Source organism: Neofelis nebulosa, chromosome X (genome assembly GCF_028018385.1).
Source record: "Neofelis nebulosa isolate mNeoNeb1 chromosome X, mNeoNeb1.pri, whole genome shotgun sequence".
Classification (NCBI taxonomy): domain Eukaryota; kingdom Metazoa; phylum Chordata; class Mammalia; order Carnivora; family Felidae; genus Neofelis; species Neofelis nebulosa.
This window is the reverse complement of record NC_080800.1, coordinates 108,614,562-108,636,645: the sequence shown is the minus strand read 5'-3', so window position 1 is coordinate 108,636,645 and position 22,084 is coordinate 108,614,562. Positions and strand designations below refer to the sequence as shown.

The window sequence follows — 22,084 nt, the reverse complement described above, 5'->3', positions numbered from 1 at the left end:
TTTTCTCTTTCTGTATTCAAGAAAAAGAGAAAAAAAAGAAAATTGAATAGATGGACCAACAAACAGACTGAAATATGATTGAAATTGCTTCGTTTTCCCCTAGAAGTCAAACTATGAAGTGCTTTACAGTCCATAAAGGAAGCAGGCAGAAAGACTTGTGTTCCTGAAGAGCGAGGTTGGCCCAGTTGGGCGGGGCTTAGTGTATCAGCTCCTTTCTCCACTGGATGGCGCTGAATAACTTACTGGTGTTGTTGCTGTGGCACTTGTAGGTGTGTATGCACATGCGCGGGAGCGGTGAAAATGGCATCACCCAGCTACCCAGTCTTTAGTATCGGAACTCTGTTCTCTCCAATCAGCAATTGCGCACCTATCCTTTGTCTCCCACTTCCGTCCACTTCCCGCTTTTACACTGTCCGTGACCAAGCTGTCAGATTGCCTGGGGGCACCTCCCTCCTGAGTTTTATCTCAGATGTGGCCGTGTTTCCCGAGGGACTGCGGCTTTGACCTGCACCACCCCACTGCAAATGGTCTCACTGAGCAGTGGCCGGGTGTCGGCCGCAACCAGGAATGTTGGAGAGACCGTGCTGCTGCCGAGGCCCAGAGACTGTGGCTGAGTGCCAGCCCCCCCCCAGAAAAAGTTCACGCGATTGTTTAGCAGCAGCGTTTCAAGGATTATGGAAAATCACAACACATACCTGGTGCCAGGCTTCACCCCCAACAACCTTGTTCCAGCACCAGCAAATGTGGTTGTTCTCCCAGGTCCACTGAGGCCTTTGCCTGTGGGGGGGTGCCGTACAACCTCTACCAGATGTCCTCCCAGTAGGGGAACTGCTTCCCATGTGGCCTGAAGACCCCCAGATTCCACTCTGCTCCTGGGGATTCACCCTTCCCACCAGAGCACCGCCAGGTATCGAGCTGTGGAGCCTCAGACTCTGCACTCCCCCTGTTTATAAAGTTTTTCTTAATGGAATTTAAACCCTCCCCTTTCTCCTTTCTCCCTTTTTAGTTCACTCCCTGCGGCTGTTTCCACTTTTCCACATTCTCTCCAGCTGGTTTTGGGGGGGTGCTTTTCCTGTATTCCCCCTGCCTCTCCCCCGTCTCTGTCCTCTCTCCACACACTAAAACAGCTCCCTGCCTTCTGCAGCTTCTCTCTTCCCCACTTCGCCTCTCCATGCCATGTACCTGCTGAGTTCTGTGGTTCACATTGTACAGATTGTTGTGTTAATCCTCAAATCAGTTTTCTAGGTGTGCAGGATGGTTTAGTGTTGATCTGGCTGCATTTCATAGATGCGAGACACAGAAAAAGACTTCCATGCTGTTCTGTCATCTTGGCCTCTCCATAAATTAACCATTTTAAAGTGTACAATTCAGTGTATTTAGTATATTCACAATGTTGTCCAACCATTACAACTAATACCTAAACATTTTATCACCCCCAAAGAAATTCTATACCCACTAGTAGTCACTCTTCATTACCCCCATCTCCTACTCTCTGGAAACCACTAATTTAACTTTTGTCTCTGGATTTGCTTATTCAGAACATATGATATAAAAGGAATCAGAAAATATGTAGTCTTTAAAAGTTTTTATTTCCTTTTCTAAGTTTTGGGTTTTTTTAAAAATGAAATTTATTGTCAAATTGGTTTCCATACAACACCCAGTGCTCCTCCCAACAGGTGCCCTCCTCAATGCCCATCACCCCCCCTCCCCTCCCCCCACCCCCCATCAACCCTCAGTTTATTCTCAGTTTTTAAGAGTCTCTTATGGTTTGGCTCTCTCCCTCTCTAACTTTTCTTTTTCTAATTTTTGATTTCAATTTATGTTTTAAATTATTTTTGACATAAAAAAGATGCACATAATATATACAACTTCATGAGTTTAGAGGTAAGTATACTGTGAAACAATCACAAGAATCTGTCCAGCTCATCCTTATATATTTATCTGTTGATGGACACTCATGTTGTTTCCATGTCTTGGCTGTCATGAACAATGCTGCAATGAACATGGGAGTGCAGATCTCTTTGAGATACAGCTTTAATTTCCTTTGTGTATATACTAAGAAGTGGGACTGCAAGATAATATGGTAATTTTATTTTTAATTTTTTGAGGGACTTCTATAATGTCTTTGATAATGGCTGCACCAATTTACATTCCTGCCAACAGCGTGCAGGGTTACCTTTTTTCACATCCTATCCAACACTTGTTATCTTTTGACTTTTGGGTAATAGCCACCTTACCATGTGTGAAGTGACATCTCATTATGGTTTTGATTTACATTTCCCTGATTATGAGTGATGTTGAGAGTCTTTTCATAAAGCTGTTGGCCATTCGTATGTCATCTTTGGAAAAAAATGTCCATTCAGGTCTTTTCCCCATTTTAAGGGGGGGCAGATTATTCCTTTGACATATTTTTATGTAAATCATTGATTAACCATTACAGCCATTATATTAGTATTTAATAACCAATGTATTCTGGTTACAAATGTGGAAAAATATAAGCAAAACAATCTGCTAGGCAGCCAGCTCAGTATATCATTGTACTATAGATTTCAATATGGATTATCTTGAATGAAAATGGATACTTCAGAAATTCTCAGTTAACTTTGGCTTTCTTACTGGAGTAAAATTGACCTTATTTTCCCCCAGCTTTATTGAGATATAAATGACATATAACAATGTGTATGTTTAGGGTATACAGTGTGATGATTTGGTATGTGCATGTCTTACCAAATTGTTACCACAGTAAGATTAGTTAACACATCCTTTATCTCATATGGTTACCTTTTCCTGTGTGTGGTAAAAATATTTACTCTCTTAGCAACTTTCAAGTGTACAATACAGTATTGTTAACTATAGTCACTATGCTGTATATTATATCCCCAGAACTTACTCATGTTATAACTGGAAGTTTGTACCTTTGACCAGATCACCCATTTTCTCCACCCCCTTGCCCCAGCAATCTCCAATCTATTCTCTGATTCTATGAGTTTGACTTTTTAGATTATATAAATAAGATCATACCTTATTTGTCTTTCTATGTCTGACTTACTTCACTTAGGATAATTACCTCAAGGTCCATCCATGTTGCCACAAATGTCAGAATTTACACACACACACACACACACACACACACACACGTATAATCACATTTTCTTTATTCATCTGTCAGTGGACATCTAGGTTGTTTCCATGTCTTGGATATTGTAAATAATGCTGCAATGAACATGGAGGTACAGATACCTCCTTGAGATAGTGATTTCATTTCCTTTGGATATATATACAGTAAAAACCTTGGTTTTGAGCATAATTTGTTCCAGAAACATGCTTGTAATCTGAAGTACTTGTATATCAAAGTGAATTTCCCCCATAAGAAATAACGGAAACTCAGATGGTTCATTCCACAGCCCAAAAATATTAATGTAAAAATGATTACAATACAAAATAATAAAATACAAAATATAAAGAAAAATAAACAAATTAACTTGCACTTACCTTTGAAAACCTTCGTGGCTGGTGCGAGGGAAACGAGAGAGGAGGGTTATTGTGTAGGATGACTTTCACTATCACTAATGGATGTCGACTACAGTACAGTATTAATAAACTCTTGTCATATACTGTATTTAGTGTAACTGGCAATAAGGCAGCAGAGGAAAGGGTCTATATCTGCAGGCAGCCTAACCTAGAATCAAGCAAAGCATTCCTAAGCTTATTCTTCTAAGGAAAAGCAAAGGACTGTCCATAAGCGCTCTGAAGTGACAAAAAATACACTAGTATGAGTTGTGGGCACCTTCCAACGTTCTGAAAAATCACTGATTTGTGTGAAACACCGGAGCCTGAGACCGAGCACCCGAGCATGGGAGATGATCACCCACAGTCCCGCAGAGAGAGAGGGAGAGAGAAGACCCATCAGCTCAGCTGTGATCATGTGACATTCGAAGTCACATACTACTGGTATTGCAAGACATTGCTCAATTGTCAAGTTAAAATTTATTAGAAATATTTGCTCATCTTGCAGAACACTCAAAGAACAAGTTACTCACAATCCAAGGCTTTACTGTATTCAGAAGTGGAATTGTTGGATTAGATGGTAATTCTATTGTTAATTTCTTAAAGGACTTCCATGTTTTCCATAGTAACTATACCAGTTTACATTCCACCAACAGTGTACAAGGGTTCCATGCCCATTTTTGAATTGGGTTACTTGTGGGTTTTTTCTTATTGACTTCTAAGAGTTAATTCTATATTCTGGGGTTAACCACCAATCAAATATATGGTTTGCAAATATTTTTTCCCATTCCGTAGGTTGCCTTTTCATTTTGTTGATTGTTTTCTTTGCTATGCAGAAACTTTAAGTTGGCATAGTCTAATTTTATTTATTCTTGCTCTTGTTGTCCGTGCTGTTGGTTTCAGATAGAAAATTGAGTCAATTTTTTCAGAGTGATAACAAGCATTTATTAGCTCAAAAGAATGAGTTAACTTTTGTATAAAGTGTGAATCTTTGTTTGAGGTTCACTTTTTTCCCTTTGGATTTCCAATTGTTCCAATACTATTTATTTTTGAAAATGCTATCTTTCCTCTAGTGAATTGCTTTTGCACCTTGCCAAAATCAGTTGGGTATATTTGTATATATCTATTTCTGGGTTTTCTATTTTGCTTCATCAATCTATGTGTCTATCACTCCGCCAATACCATACAGTCATTATTACTGTATTTATATAATAAATCTTGAAATTGGATAGATTGATTCCTCCCACTTTGTACTTTTTAAAAACTGTTTATAAGCTATTCTAGTTCCTTTGACTTTTCATATAAATTTTACAATAGTTCCTAACAAAACCTAGGCGAGGTATTTTTGTAGGTATATTGTTTATATACCTATGTGTAATAGATATATATGGGCTACAATAGATCTTGCTTGGGTTTTGGTAAGAATTATATTACATACATATATTAATTTGGGGAGGATTGACACCTTTATTCTTTTGAGTCTTTCAATTCATAAGCATGCTGTGTCTCTCCATGTATTTAGATTTTTAAAATTTCCTTTCTTGTATAGTTTTCAGCATACAATTTCTTTGCATGTTGTTAGGTTTACAGCTAAGTCTTTCACTTTTTTTTAGCAATCAGAAATGATGCTATATTTTTAAATTAAAATTTTGATATATACTTCTTCACTAGCTATTTGATGCCAAGTTGATCATGAGAGGGTCAGTGTTTTGTCCTTACTGGAATAGACGCTCTGGATAGGGTTTGCCTTCTCTATGCCATGCTTCTGCCAAAACTACCATTCATGGACTTACAGAATTACTTATGTACCCTAATGGTATTCCACACATCATTGCTTCCGATCCAGGAACTCACTTCGCAGCAAAAGAAATGTGGTAATGGCCCTGCTCATGGATTTCACTAGCCTTATTATGTTCTTCATCATCATGAAGCAGCTGGCCCAATAGAATGGTCAAACTGCCCTTTGATTACGTTGCTGGCTAGTGGCAATACCTTGCAGGACGGGGGCAAGGTTCTACAGGAGACTGACTATGCTCTGAATCAATGTCCTATATGTATGTATGGTGCTGTTTCACTGATAGTCATGATTCATGGGTCCAGGAATCAAGAGATGGAAATAGGAGTTGCACCACTCATTATTACCCCTAGTAACCCACTAGTAAAATGTTTGCTTCCTATTCCTGTGTGCTGAGCCACGAGGGAAAGATATGGCACTAACCAACCTAAGCTGATGTCTTTGTTCTCCCCTAGCCTACTAGACTGTGATGGACACATTCAAGCTCCAAGACTATTAGGGCAGAAGTCAATCCTCTGGGGAGGCCCCTCAGATAAGTTGTGGTGCTGGATGTGCAAACCATCTCTTTCCTTTCCCCTAGAAAGGCCAGGAGTCTGAGGATTTCTTTTTGATCATTTGGCATTGCACTGGGGGCAAGGACTTGGGCAAGATGTCTCAAATCATCCGACTAGCTTCGATGAGTCTGGTGTCACAGTCACTCAAAGTACAGGAACCTTTCACTTCATTTCTGGATTTCTCACGAATAAAATTTCTCCATGAGTTGTTGCTAAATGGGTATATTTGTCAGGGGAAGGATGGTCCTGAGCTTCCTACTCTGCCATCTTGCAGGTGTTACTCTCAAGGCTTTTTTCAAGCTTTGTTAGGATGAATCAAATATGAGCCTTGTTTCAGGTTTATTGTAGCCTTACTGCTAAGGTGTTATAGGGTGAAAAATGCTCCCACCTTCAAAGATATAGTCACTTCTAAATCTCCAGAATCCATCAATATTACCTTTTATTGTAAAAGAGTGAATATTACTGTATATGTAAATAAGTGATTAAGTTTGGATCTTGAAAAGACGAACTTATTTTGACTTATCTGGGTAGATTCTACATGCAATCACATGTATCCTTATAAGAGCGAGGCAGAGGGAGTTGACACACACACACACACACACACACACACACACACACATACATAAATACAGGAGAAGGTGATGTGAAGATGCAGGCAGAGATTGGAGTGATACAGCCACAAGTTAAGGAATGCTAAGTCATCCATTAGTCACCAGAAGCTAGAAAAGGCAAGGAAAGTATTCTATAGAACCTCTGGGGGGAGTGCAGCCCTGTTGGCACATTGATTTTGTGCTACTGGCCTCCAGAACTGCGAAAGAATAGGTTTCTAATGTTTTAAGCCATCAAGTTTGTGATAATTTGTTACAGCAGCCACAGGAAACTAATTCCTCTGAAATCTAGTGAGTGCTTCAGGTTTCAGTAACATTTATCTGCTTTAGCTGGATGGAAGTCAAGTGTGTCCTATCCCTGCATGTGAGTGCTAGAAATTATTCAACTGAAATCTTTCTATTAACTGTTATTTGCCTAGCCTTTTGGCATTTTACCTGATGCATGCACATCTTAGTATTCAACAGAATAGTCACAGGGAATCCTTAGGAGATTCCTGGTGTGATTTTTCTGCATAGTTTCCTCTCTCATACTCTGCTTTAAAAATTCTAGCTGCCTCAGCTTCTGTAAAATACAGTCTCTGTCTTCACAACCTTACTGGTAGTGTTTCACTCTACTTGGTTTCCCTCTACATGTGCCACACTTCAGAAAGTGCCTGTAGACAAAAAAAAAAAAAAAAAAAAAAAAAAGCTGTGATTGTAGGGCTCCTTGTAGCGTCAGTTGGGAAACTGACCTTGATATTATAGCTTGAAAATCAGCACATAATGGAATTATAGCAGAGATATGCAGAGTCATCTTAAAGAGCAAATAAAGGCAGAAAACTTACTTATGACATTAATAAGGAAAAAAAAATGTGTCAACCTAGAGTTGGGTTGATCCTGTTGAAAACACCCCAAAGAAGATGAATTAAAAAGGAAAGTGTTGGCAGGGACATTCTAAACTTGTTCAGGAAAAAATGTGTCCTAGAGTTATATATCTTAACTTTTGGTAGTTGTAACCAAAATGAAGAACCAAGAGCCTCAGGGACCAAAGATAGCTAATGCAAGAGGAGGAGGTTATTTAAACTAGAATTTGGATGTTTGCTGTGTCTTTTTTTTTTTTTCAGAGCTCTTTGATGCAGTCAGACACATGGTGGGTAGGTAGCAGTCAAATATTTTGACATTACCATGCTACTTCACTACCTTTTTCTTTGGGAAAGGCCAGTCAGAAATTTGACCTATGGAAAACAGTGCCTTCTGGAAGATTTTCAGAAAGTATGATTCTGTGGCTGCTTTTGTGGACGATAGTTTTCTCAATTGGTTTGGTACTTTTCTTGCCAAAAGTCTATCCCTTCCCCTGTGATGTACTCTGGTTCTCCTCGCTAGTTTGTTGGGTCTGCTTGGGAGTGGGCAGTGAGCCTAGGTTCCCAGTGAACAGACATTCTAGAGAATGGTGGAAAGTAAAATGTATGCAAATGAAGAGGTCAGTTGGCATCAAAAGAACAAGATAGTTGACTTGCTATCACCTCAAAAAGTCCCAACTGATCATCCTTCAGTGTGGGTGGTAGGTACTTGCCTATAAGCAGTTACATAGAATTTTTCATATGAATATCCTCCCTCAGTGTATACCAGCCTTGGCTTCAAGCCCTTGTGAAGATCTTGTAGTTCCCATAGTATTGACCAGTTAGCAGGTATTAGCTATCCTGGGGGTAGAAAACATGGTTGCTTTGTAAGAGGTATTTTATATAAAAGGATGTTTTATGTTGCTGTCCAATTCTTCTGAGTAGGTGGAAGTATTGAGTTATCCATAGATAGAACATCAGAAGTATTCCTTAAAAATTGGTTGTGCTCCATTTAGGCATTAATAATGGATACCATGATGAAGGGCTTTAAATGGTACTCTTCAAACTTGATCTTAGAAGCTTCAAAGATCCTGGAAACTACATAGATGAATAATTTAAATTATTATGGATGCGAAAGGATTAAGAACCAGAATAAGGATAAAGTGTGAGGAATTTTTAGTGAGGAATTCCATAATCACCAGATTGAAGATATAGCAGTGGCAGGGATGCAAGTTAATGATAAATTCTCATGTTGTTGAATCTTAGAGACACATATAGGGGCTATGAGCAGTATATTATATTCTTGACTTCCCAAAGGTATTTCTTGTTTTGGCCACAGGTCTCCCAGATGCTACTGTATTGGAGGATGTATAGATATGGATGCCCCAAAAGCCTACGTGAACTTTAGTCAACATCTTGAAAGATCACTGGACATAGGCATGGTATTTGAGGTCAGACTTTCTAAATTAGGGGGAAACCTATTAGTCTGTTGTTTTCATTTTTGTTTTGGGGTATACCCTACTTTTAGTCCAGCACCAGCATGGACTTCTGCTGCGAGATCATTTTTTAAAGTTTACTTATTTATTTGAGAGAAGAGAGACAGAGAGAGAGAGAGGGAGAGAGAGAAAGAGAGTGAGCAGGAGAGGGATAGAGAGAGAGGGAAAGAATCCCAAGCAGTCCCTGTACTGTTAGCATAGAGCCTGATGCAGGGCTCAAACTCACAAACCATGAGATCATGACCTGAGCCGAAATCAGGAGTCAGATGCTTAACTGACTGAGGCATCCAGGAACCCTGATCATTTTTTAAAATTATGGCTGGATACGGATGCCCTTAAAGGTATCAGTTTGCATGATGTGCCAGGACATGCTCGTTAGGGCAGATGATCTGGCCTCAAAACCTGGTGATTTGGGGTGTCCGGTAAAATCAAAGGATTATAGAAATGTGATATACCTAGCATTGTACCATTCCCCTGATAAATAGTAAGCACTCTGGTATTGGAAGGACTTGGCCTCAGGCTTAGGGAAACAATTCAAGTGCCTGATGTAACCATGGGCCTTAGATCCCAGATTAATCATATTCCCATGCAGTTTTGCCTTCAATTCTGAAAATGCTTTCTGGTAAGTGGTGTATTTGTCTCAAATCCCAAGTAAGGAAGAGACAGATGGTGTAGGGCCATAGTGGGCATAGCTGTTACTTAAGGCAGAAGTGCAGTGTAAGATAAAGAGCATAGATTTCCTTAGGATATAGTGAGGTACTTGGATCTTACTCTGTAAAGGCAATAGATTAGGAAGTCTATATGAGCAGTAACACACTGATAATACTATTTTTTCCATGTCTTCTTATGAGCATGTCAATATAATTATCTCTATTCCTCCCAACTAAGAGAGTTCCATTTAAACTAGGATGACATTGGTATGCGGTTACCAGTGTAAAGGCCGCAGCATACCACCCAGAATTCTGTTATAAAATGCCCTCCTCACTGCCTTTTGTAGGTAAGGGTAAAAGGTGAATCTTCTGCTCTCACTCTGGGACCCTGGTTAGTATAGCAATGAGTTTCCAGTGGTGGCATTGGAATTGGTGAACAAAGTGATTAGCCTTGCTTTGGTACATTTTCAGAGGCTAGCATGTCCAGGAGGCCTGTGGCATGGCTTCCTTTCTTTCTTTACTTTTGCAGACATATCTGTATTCATGCTCTGAGGCTTGTTATTTCTGAAAAAAATAATAGGACTCTGACCAATCCATCTTGTTTCCCCCTGTGACTTGCTGAGAATCCAGAATGCAGGGCTTATTCTTTCCACTCAACAAATGGCATTACAGGTTATCTCCTAACTGGTGGGACTACTGAAGAAGTATATTGCAAGCTCAACTCTCCTCATATCCTGCCAGAATCTGAAGTACGTAGATTCCTTCCTAATCTGGTGTTCCATGTTGTTAGTGAATTTCCCCAAAAGCAAGAGGGACGGGGCAGCGGTGCTGGTTGAAGGCAAAGGTTCCTAATTCTGTTCTCTCTTTGCCCCTGAATGCATCGTGCTGAACACTGGAGGGCACCCTTGTGCCATTAGAGGTTCAAAGCTCTGGGTATCAGTAGAACCTGCAAACAACTGTGTGGGATGCAGAGAATTTTGCTCAGTCTCCTGAGGGATATATCAGATGGTGCCACTGAGGCCTGGGCTGGGTAAGAAGACATGAGGAAGAAGATTAAATAATTCTTAGTAATTCAGGGATTGGTGGGATTACGTTTTAGGCAGAGCTCCTTGGGCCATGGACATGAGAGGAGAAATTAAAGGGGCCAATTAAAAGGGACATATGCTTTCAACTACCATCTGCATGCAGATTTCAGAATATATATTCCCAGATTTTTCCTCTGAGCTCCACATATATATGCAACCAGCTCTTCTATATATAGCCACCTGAATATCCATCAGACATCTTAAACTCAAAGTTTTCAAAGAAGCTAGTATTTTCCTTACTCTCCTTGCCACCCACTATCCTCGATACTTATACCCCATGCCAAAACCTTACCTACCATACCCCTTCTTTGCCTCACAGACTTGCTCATTTTCCAGTATTTCCCATCTTAGTAAATAGTACCACCTTGTTCAAGTCATCAAACTGGTGGTACCATCTGGGACACATTCTTCTTTCCATCTTCTTTCTCATCCAATTACCTCACTCATTTCATTCTGTTTTCTAAATATCTCTTGAATTCATGCAATTTTCCAAATTACTCATCACTGGCCACCATCTTCTCTCACTTGGATTACTGCAATGGCCTTATAGACATTCTCCCCACATGCAATGTTGACTTCTCCCATTTATTCTCCACCCAACAACCAGAGCCTATCTCAAATGTAAATCTAACCATGTTACTTCTCTGCTTGAAATCATTTAGTGGACATTCTTAGCCTTCAAGATAATGTTTACATGCCTTAGCATGAAATTCATTCATGTTTCCTTGGGAGCATCTATCCCTTTTTCCAGTGTCTGTCATTTTAAGTTATTTCCCCCAGCACTATTCTTTAGAAATGCAAGGGGTAGACCAATAAAATGCTGCTGTGGAAGAGATTCATCTGTCTTCTTTTCAATATTCCAGGCCAGGGGCACTTTGTCCAACAACTAGACATTGAACAATGATGATGTAGGACTGAAAATGGTACTTCGTCGTCTCTAATTTTTGAGCAAGCTCTGGGACACCCAGTTATTCCTCAATTTGGACTTTTAGGTAGACATACGGTGACTTCCTGTACTCAAAAGACTAAAGATGAAATCAGACTTTTCCATGTGAGCATGGAGAATGCCATGAAGCTCATTTCTAGCTTGGGCGAAGGAACATTCTAGAATATCTGCCTGATTGAAACCATTGGCAAGAGCACCTAATAAGGTCTTATCAGAAGTCTTCTTAATTGAAGGCCTTAGGGGTAATGCTGAAGGAAATTTCTGGAAAATCCCTAACATTTTGATTTCCAGTCATGTACAAACTATTTTGTACCTCTAACTCAGGTTATCACTTAAAGTTCTGGAAAAATAATCCTTTAGAGCAACATCCCAGTAACTTCCTGAGGACAGAACCCCAAACATGCTACTTCTGTTAAAGGAACCATAGTGGATTTTAGAAGAATATAGCAAACTATTTTGATCATGTCTGTACATGTATAATCTGAGGAGAGCCACTATATGGCAAGATTTCTGTATTCACAGGGTGTAATTAGAGGCACAACTACATACCAAAGGTTATGTGAAGGGCAGTCTCTGTGGGCAGCCACTCATTTGGCAGATGTTATTTCAGTGACAACTGCCCATGATGCAGTTAGAGGGGTCTTGGCTGCTAAGATTTTGCTTTTTGAGGAGCCACTTATTTGATAGGACTTGAGAGCCTTCTTCCATTTGGTACTTTTTCAGGCAATTGTAGGTGAGGCACATCTAGGAAAATATCGATATAACATATAGAATGGCATGAGGTTTATTGTACAGTGTGGCAACCATTAAACATGTGATTTGAGAAGGTATCTATGTGTGGTATGGTTTTATTTGCCAGGAAAATGCAGTGGGGGGAGAAGAGGCAGGGAAGGTCCTCTACACCATGTGACCTAAAGCACACAGGGTACTTAAAGCACAGTGGCTTATTTAGCAATAATTGAGGAGCCATCGATCTACATTGTGGCTTAGTATGACTTCAGTGCAAAGCCAGGAATGGGCCGTGACACTATAAAACTGGCCCTGGACAGGGCAGCAGAACCTGGCAAAAGCACTACATGAACACTGAGGTGATAGCAAAGATACTATTAGTAACAAAACAATGGAAACAGAACTAACTACCATTTGTTGAGCATTTACTATATACCAGGAATTGTTCAAACCACCTACTTCCTATACGTGTATTCAGTATTTCATTTAAACTCAACAATAGCTCTGGACAATATCTATGATCCTCTTTTTACACGGGAAGAAATTAAAGCTCAGTGAAGTTAATGATGCTAAACCGTGCAGATATTAAGTGGTGGTGCATGGGTTTAGAACCCAGGTCAGTCTTACTCCAAAGCCCATGGTCTTTCCATTAGACTGCTCAAATTTCAAGAATACTCTATGAGTTTTCTTTATTCTTCTTTTTTAAGAAATTTACTTATTTAAATTCAAGTTAGTTAACATATAGTCACTTGGTTTCAGTAGAAACCAGTGATTCATTACCTACATATAACACCCAGTGCTCATCCCAACAAGTGCTCTCCTTAATGCCTATTACCCATTTAGCCCATCCCCCCCCACCTCCCTTCCAGCAACCCTCGGTTTGTTCTTTATAGTCTCTTATAGTTTGCCGCTCTCTCTGTTTTTATCTTATTCTTACCTCCCTTCCCCTGTGTTCATCTGTTGAGTTTCTCAAATTCCACATGAATGAAATCGTATGATATTTGTCGTTCTCTGACTTATTTCACTTAGCATAATACCCTCCAGTTCCATCCATGTATGTTGCAAATAGCAAGATTTCATTCTTTTTTGATCACCACATAGTATTCCATTTTGTATATATACCACATCTTTATCCATTCATAGTCAATGGACATTTTGGCTCTTTCCACAATTTGGCTATTGCTGACAGCATTGCTATACACATTGGGATGCACGTGCTCTTTGAATCTGCATTTTTGTATCTTTTGGATAAATACCTAGTAGTGCACTTGCTAAGTTGTATGGTAATTCTATTTTTAATTTTTTGAGGAACCTCCATACTGTTTTCCAGAGTAGCACCAGTTTGCATTCCCACAAACAGTACACGAATGTTCCCCTTTCTCCACATCCTCACCAACATCTGTTGTTTCCTGAGTTGTTCATTTTAGTCATTCTGACAGGTGGGAGGTGGTATCTCATTGTGGTTTTGATTTGTATTTCTCTGATGATGAGTGACGTCGAGCAGCTTTTCATGTGTCCATCAGCCATCTGGATGTCTTTGGAAAAGTGTCTGTTCATGTCTTCCGCCCATTTATTCACCGGGTTATTTGTTTTTTGGGTGTTGAGTTTGGTAAGTTCTTTATAGATTTTGGATACTAAACCTTTATCCAATATGTCATTTGCAAATATCTTCTCCCCTTCTGTTGGTTGCCTTTTAGTTTTGTTGATTGTTTCCTTCACTGTGCAGAAGATTTTTATCTTGGTGAGGTCCCAATAGTTCATATATGTTTTTATTTCCCTTGCCTCCAGAGACATGTCTAGTAAGAAGCTGCTGTGGCTGAGGTCAAAGGTTTTTGCCTGCTCTCCCCTCTAGGATTTTGATGTTTTCCTGCCTCACATTTAGGTCTTATATCCATTTTGAGTTTATTTTTGTGTATGGTGTAAGAAAGTGGTCCAGATTCATTCTTCTGCATGTCGCTGTCCAGTTTTCCCAGCACCATTTGCTGAAGAGACTGTCTTTTTTTCCATTTGATACCCTTTCCTGCTTTGTCGAAGATTAGTTGGCCATACATTTGTGGGTCCATTTCTGGATTCAAGAGTTAAAAGATCTGTAAGTTGAAAACTATAAAAACCTTATGAAAGAAATTGAAGAAGACACAAAGAAATGGAAAAACATTCCATGCTCATGGACTGGAAGAAAAAATATTGTTAAAATGTCTATACTACCCAAAGCAATCTACATATTCAATCCAATCCCTATCAAAATAACACCAGCATTCTTCACAGAGCTAGAATAAGCAATCCTAAAATTTGTATGCAACCAGAAAAAAACCCGAATAGCCAATGTAATGTTGAAAATGAAAACCAAAGCTGGAGGCCTCACAATTCCAGACTTCAGACTGCATTACAAAATGTAATCATCTATGACTTTTAGTTACATTTAGTTCTAAGCTTTTTTCTCTTGGCTTTTACCAGAAGAAGGATCACTTATGCTGCAGAGTAGAGTAATAGGGAACTGTAGGAAGAAATACAATAATTGAAATAAATTAAAATCTCATTTAGTCCCCAAGGTTTCTCCAAGTTATTCTCAAACAAATGTCTCTGTACATCTCTCTAATCCATTTCCTCTTCTCCATGCCCACTTCTGTGTAGGTCTTCTCATCTATACTGTTGAAATGACTTCTTAAATAGCCTCTGTGCCTCCAATATCTCCTCCAAGTCTACCCTCCACACATATTCCCTAGTGATATTTTCAAAATACAGGGCTGATCAAGTCATTCTCATGCTGAAAACACTTCAATAAATCCCCATTGCCAAAGGAATTGAGAACACCAATAATTAGGTTCCTGATGAAAATTTTCCAGCTTCATATACTATGCTTTCAGCCATAACAAACCCCTGTCGTTTTTCAAGCACAACATACTCTCTTGGGACATTGGAATCCATCTCTAGCTTAATTTCACCTGAATTAATTCAACTCTTTTTCTACACTTAGGCCTTATTCAGGCCATCTTTTCCTACATGTAGGCTGCTAAGTATTGCTAAGATGAGATATCACAACTATGTGGATTTGTGCTTCTTAATATTTATGGATCTCAAGCTGTCTTTGACCCTCCATGCTGTATGATAATCTGATGTTTTCCTAGTGTACTCTCTCCTCCATTTCCCACAATAGCTTGTTGGAACCTCTATGAGCCTCCTCCCATCTTTTACTTTATCACTTCTACCTTCATTTTTAGTACTTGGCGTCCCTACTATTCCAGAGAATAGAGGTCTTTTCCTTCCTCCTACAAACACATATGCATGTGACCCATCACTGACTCTTTACCTCCTGCTTCAGTGGAAAAGTATCCTCATTTCTTTATGAAAAGTCCTTCTATCTGTGCTCTGGATTTCATTTCCTTCCACTTGCTCTAGAATCAATTTCTTTGTTTTGTTTTGTTTTTAGTACCTCACTTCCTTTTCTGTTGACTCTTATCCTACAAATATGTTCCAGTTTTTTTCCCACTATCCTATCCCTTCTCTGGATATCACTTTCTATCACAGTTCAACCTTTTTAAAAACATAGCAATCACTAGCCATAATCTTCACTACTCAGGAAAAGTCTATGAAAAGGAGAGATTCAGGAACGAATGTATGCGGATCATGCGTTTATGTTGAAGTAAAGAATAAAAATGGACATCAGGTAGGGATAGAGAAAGGAGTAAAGGGAAATAATAAAACAGAAGGACAGCAAAAAATAGGTGGGGTAAACTAGTGTTTGCTGAAAGAAAAAGACAATGTTGGTTTGCTACGTAAAACATCTGCAGTGCAGGAAAGTAAATACTACAGGTTCCCTAAAGATGGAGTCCAAGACTTGGAAGTAGTGGGAATAGAGAAATGGGTAATAGAAATTCAAATTGGTCAGAGAGGAATATCTATTTGTTTCTTTTTCTCCCTTAACTTTAACTCTTTTCTGTATCGGAACCTATCCTTTTTTTCTACCTCTGAGGAAGAAGCTCCCACCTGCCTTCTTGTCAGAGCTAATTACTGCATGTACATGGTTAACTGATTCCACTTCTTCTTGATTTTTCTGGATCTTGCTTCAGTAGTTATCCTCACTTCCCATGCTATCATTTTTACCCTATATTTTTATTCCCCTCCCTGCTTCCTTTACTTCTTTCCTTCCCTTCCCCCTTCTCCCTCCCACTCTCCTTGCCTTTCTCTCCCTCTAAATACACACATAGGGGCGCCTGGGTGGCGCAGTCGGTTAAGCGTCCGACTTCAGCCAGGTCACGATCTCGCGGTCTGTGAGTTCGAGCCCCGCGTCAGGCTCTGGGCTGATGGCTCGGAGCTTGGAGCCTGTTTCCAATTCTGTGTGTCTCCCTCTCTCTCTGCCCCTTCCCCGTTCATGCTCTGTCTCTCTCTGTCCCAAAAATAAATAAAAACCGTTGAAAAAAAAAATTTAAATACACACATATATCCATATATGTACACACAAGTGTGTGCATGTGTATATCCTACTTTATACCAAACTCCTTTCCTTATGCCTAAAATCATACAGTGGATTCTCCAGTTCTAAGAACTTTCATCCTTTCATCCTTATAAATTCATGAACTGTCTCATTTCTTACCAGCCTTCCCTAAAGAGTAGCCTACAATTGCTGCCTCTACATTTTCACACCTACCATCTAGCTCCTGCACCTTCCAGTCTATTGAAATATCTTATTTAAAGATTTCTGATGACTTCCTAATTGTCATACTTAATGCTTCTTAGAACTCATCCTCCTCTGAGGTACCTGTTGGGATGAGCACTGGGTGTTGTATGGAAACCAATTTGACAACAAATTTCATATTAAGAAAAAAAAAGAACTCATCCTCCTCTGTATCTTGGAAACATTCAGCATTGGTAAACACCTCCTTCCTTTAAATTCCTTATTTCTTTGGCTTCAATAATATTTCGGCCTCTGGATTCTTTTTCTGACTCTCATACAATGCTTTTTCTCCTTAACTTGCTTCTTTCTCTCCCTACTCCGTAAGTGTGGGTATTCTCCATGAATACTCCTTCTGATCTTTTCTCTGACTTAGTGTTTGGTGATTTCACTCACCTCTACAGTTTTAACTCTCATTTCTGTGTGGTGGACTTCCAATTTTTTTCTGTGTATTAAGCCTGTCAGCCCTGCATATCCATATATTTGATGAACAGCTCGATTGAATGGCTCTCAAGCAACTTACATTCAGTTATATCCAATTATGTTTGGTTTTGACCAAAGCCAGCAGGTACCCTTCTTTCTTTCCCTTGTTAAGACTTTTGCTCTCTTCCTAGTAACCCAAATAAAACATTTGGATTTATCTTTGATTCACTCATTCACTCTTTCAGTAAAGATTTGAGAGTCTATTATGTTACCACCATTTTAAAAACTTCCAATGGTTTATTCTTTACTATAGGATAAAACTGAACTTCTAAGGCTAACAATATGCTCTAGAATGTGCCCCACTTTATCTTTCTTTTTTTCCTACTATTTAATTAATTAATTAATTAATTAATAATATAATTTATTGTCAAATTGGCTTACATACAATACCCAGTGCTCATCCCAACAAATGCCTTCCTCAATGCCCATCACCCCTTTTCCCCTCTCCCCCACCCCCCATCAACCCTCAGTTTGTTCTCTGTATTTAAGAGTCTCTTATGGTTTGCCTCCCTCCCTCTGTCTGTAACTATTTTTTTCCCCTTCCCTTCCCCCACTGGTCTTCTGTTAAGTTTCTCAAGATCCACATATGAGTGAAAACATATGATATCTGTCCTTAATTTATAATACTAGCAAACTATCTTTCAGCCAATGGGAGCAGCCATTCTGAAATACACCCTATGACAAGCATTTACACTTTGGTGCAGTTTTTCTTGCCATTTGGAATGAATATGACATGATTGTTTCCCATACCACACTTTGCTTATTAAAATTTTAGTTATGCTTCCAAACCTACCTCGAATTCATCTGTCATAGAAATAATCCATATTTTTCTTACCCACAAATAATTTATCCAATTACTCTATCTCTGCAACATGCTGTTGCTTGCTTATAGTACTAGTCCATTATTCATATGACATGGTTTGTTTGAGTTTTTCTGTTATTGAAAAGGAGAAAGATACTACAACAGGATTTTTGGTAAAATATCATCATGTAAATGTCTCAAAGATAGGAGATCTGAATTGGAAGGCATGATGGAGGATGTCAATTAGACAGAAGAACAGCTTGGATTTGTAAATTAAGGATTCAGTGCCCTTTCTTCATTCTTCATAAAGTGGAGTGGTTTTGGAGAAGAGGGACATTTCAATTACATCTCAGAAGAGGGAATAGGGCCAGAGATAATTGGAAATTGACCAGTGGAGCTGAATACTTAGAAAATTGTGTGTAAAAATGTAGACTTGAAAGATAATTTGGAAGCGTATGCTAACACTTTGCAGAATGCTCACATAAAAGGGAAGTGATCCAGTAGGGTTGACAGGATTTATATGCAAGAGAGAGTAGAGGTCCGATGTATAAAATGAAAGATAGCACTTTTTCTGATCATGCAATGGTAATAGCTGAAATTAATTTCTTAAAAGCTTGGAAATTTGGCAGAGGTAAATGGGAGATGAGCAAATTCATATAAGTAAAGAAAAGGCATTGAAAATGATGAGGAATGGTCAAGGGGAGAGAAGCCCAGCTTTCATTTCAAGCTGTCAGAGAGGATTGGTACAGATGAAAAAATAATTTGAAGAAAGCTCTCAAGGAAAGAAATGAAGCCAAATGCTTTGAAGAGAAAAATATATTTTCAATTTTAGAACAAACTAATGGAGAGCACAGAAAATGAATAAAGAAATTAGAACAGAAATAGAGAAAATCAAAGAGCAAATGACAAACGTCTGCAATAGACTGAGAGAGTCTGGGTAATATAGGGAAGAAACAAAATCAAGCAAGGCTACTGACATTTTCTCAGGTGCAAGAAGGGAAGATAGTTGTCATGTGTTTGAGAGATTAGAGACAGATAAGCTAAGGTGACTTGAAGTCAGTTTATGAGGGTCATTTGTGGAGCTGTAATGCAGGAATGGGCTAACACAGGGGCACACAAAAGCGAGCAGAAAAGGAAAGAATGACTCAGCCACAGACTTCACAGCTCAAGTGTGAGTGAGCATCATGAAAAAGATGTTGAGAAAATCTGTATCTGCTTCTGTTATGGACGTGACGCAGTGCAAAATCTACACGCTTTGGGGTCAGAGATGGGTTTTAGTCCCACTTCTACCACTTACCAGCTGTGCAACCTTGGGAGAATCTTTGAGCTTCCAGATCCTTGAATTTCTCATCTGTAAAGTGACTTCACATTGTTGTGAAGATCAAATGAGATGGTATTTGTGAAAATATCTTGAACAAAATTTAGATATTATTATTCTAGGACTTTTTTGCATGAGCTGAGCAAACACTTATTTTTAGGTTTCTCCCCCCTGCCGCTGTATTGAGATATAATTGAAATATAGCCTTGTGTATGTTGAAGGTTTACAACATACTGATTTTATATACTGATATATGACAGAATGATTATATCTGTGGGTTTCTATAGTATATAGAATAAGAAGGAAATCACCAATATGATGAAACAAAGAGAGTGAATGATATTTGAGCAAAGAAAAACTTATAAACTGGAAGTCACTGACATTTTATATATATATATATATATATATATATACACACACACACACACACACACACACATATATGACTTTACATATACATATGACATTATATATACATATGACATTACATATCACATATACATATAACGTTACATATTAACCATACATATACATATACATAATCACAAGTTGCCAGTGATACTTTATTTTTTTCTTCTCAACATCCTGTTCTGCAGCTTCCTTGGCTCTTTTTGCCCAGATGCCAAAGAGCCAGGCATGGGCATGGACCACGTGAAGACCAGCGAATGCCTTGAAGTTCTCCTCTCTAATGACTCTGGCTTTCTCCTTCTTACAGACATTCCACATGGGCATGACTGGTCCTGTCAACTGGGTAGCCAATTTGAGTTCTTCAGCAGAGCCATCTCCCTCCTTAGGGGCTGATGGCTTCTTGGGGAAGAGGATGAGCTTGGAGCCATACTCCTTCAGCCACTTCACATTGGCCTGCAGGGACTCTGTGGACATGTTCCACCTTCTTGGACTCACTGAGATTCCAATGGTCCATGCCACCTTCTTGTGTAGGCCAGCCACCCATAGCCCTTCCATGCTGAAGCCCCTGCCAACTTGCACTTTGGTGTGATACCTCACTGTGGGGGCACCATGGGATGGGCTGGATGGGTCCGGACATGGAGGCTCTGGGCCTTGCTTTGGCTTCCCGACCTTGAGTCTGCAGATCTTCCCCGCTGGCTGGTTGAACCATGAGGCCATGCCACTGCCAGTCCTTATGGAAGTGGGGCTTCAACATCATGCCATTCGGGCTGGGTGCCATGGCTGCTGCCTACAGGCCTTCCTCCTCTGCAGGAAAATAACAATATATATTCTTAAAGTTTTTATTTTAATCACCCAGTGCTCATCAGGACAAATATATTCCTTAATCCCCATCACCTATTTCACTCATCCCCTCCTATCTCCCCTCTGGTAACCATCAGTTTGTTCTCTATAGTTAAGTGTGTTTCTTGGTTTCTTTATCTCTCTTTTATTTTTCCTTTGCTCATTTGCTTGGTTTCTTAAATTCCACATATGAGTGAAATCATATGGTATTTGTCTTTCTCTGACTGACTTATGTCACTTAGCATTATACTTTCTAGCTCCGTCCATGTCCTTGCAAATGGCAAGATTTCACTCTTTTTATGCCTAAATAATTTTCCATTGTATATATACACATCTTCTTTATCCATTCATCTATCAATGGACACTTGGGCTGATTATATATCTTTGCTATTGTAAATAATGCTGCTATAAACATATGGGTGCATGTATTCCTCTGAATTAATATTTATATGTTCTTTGGGTAAATACCTAATAGTTCAATTGCTGAATCATGGGGTAGTTCTATTTTTAACTTTTTGAGGAACATCCATGCTGTTTTCCGCAGTGGCTGCATCAGTTTGCATTCCCACCAGCAGTGCAAGAGGGTTCCTTTTTCTCCACATCCTCACCAACACCTGTTGTTTCCTGTGTTGTTGATTTTAGCCCTTCTGACAGTTGTGAGGTACTATCTCATTGTAGTTTTTTTTCCCAGCTTTTTTTTTTTTTAACATTTATTTATTATTGAGAGACAGAGAGACAGAGTGTGAGCAGGGGAGAGGCAGAGAGAGAGAGAGAGAGAGAGAGAGAGAGACAGAATCCGAAGCAGGCTCCAGGCTCCAAGCTGTCAGCACAGAGCCCGACACGGTGCTCGAACTCACAAACCACGAGATCATGATCTGAGCTGAAGTCGGACGCTTAACCGACTGAGCCAGCTAGGCGCCCCAATCTCATTGTAGTTTTAATTTGCATTTCCCTGATGATTAGTGATTGGCCACATGTATGTCTTCTTTGGAACAATGTCTGTTTGTGTCTTCTGCCCATTTTTAATTGGCTTACTTGCTTTTTGGATGTTGAGTTTTTTAAGTTCTTCATATATTTTGGATACTAACCCTTATCAGATATGTCATTTGCAAATATCTTCTCCCATTCCGTAGGCTGCCTTTTTGTTTTGTTGATTGTTTCCCCTGCTGTGCAAAAACTTTTTATTTTGTCCCAATAGTTTATTTTTGCTTTTGTTTCCCTTGCCCTAGTGGACCTATCTAGAAAAAAGGTGCCACGGCCAATGTCAGAGAAATTACTGCCTATGCTCGCTTCTAGGATTTTTATGATTTCAGGTCTCATATTTGGGTCTTTAATCCATTTTGAATTTATTTTTGTGTATGGTGTAACAAAGTGAT

The 22,084-nt window shown here is 39.3% G+C and overlaps 1 protein-coding gene across 1 annotated transcript; it reads right to left on the bottom strand.

Moving 5' to 3' along the window:
* Window positions 1-460: 460 nt before the first annotated feature.
* LOC131502145 (large ribosomal subunit protein eL13-like) lies at window positions 461-20,646 on the bottom strand. Its single transcript, XM_058712735.1, is given in 3 exon segments — window positions 461-610; window positions 20,007-20,589; window positions 20,591-20,646. Coding segments are annotated over 3 exon segments (789 nt in total).
* Window positions 20,647-22,084: the final 1,438 nt, after the last annotated feature.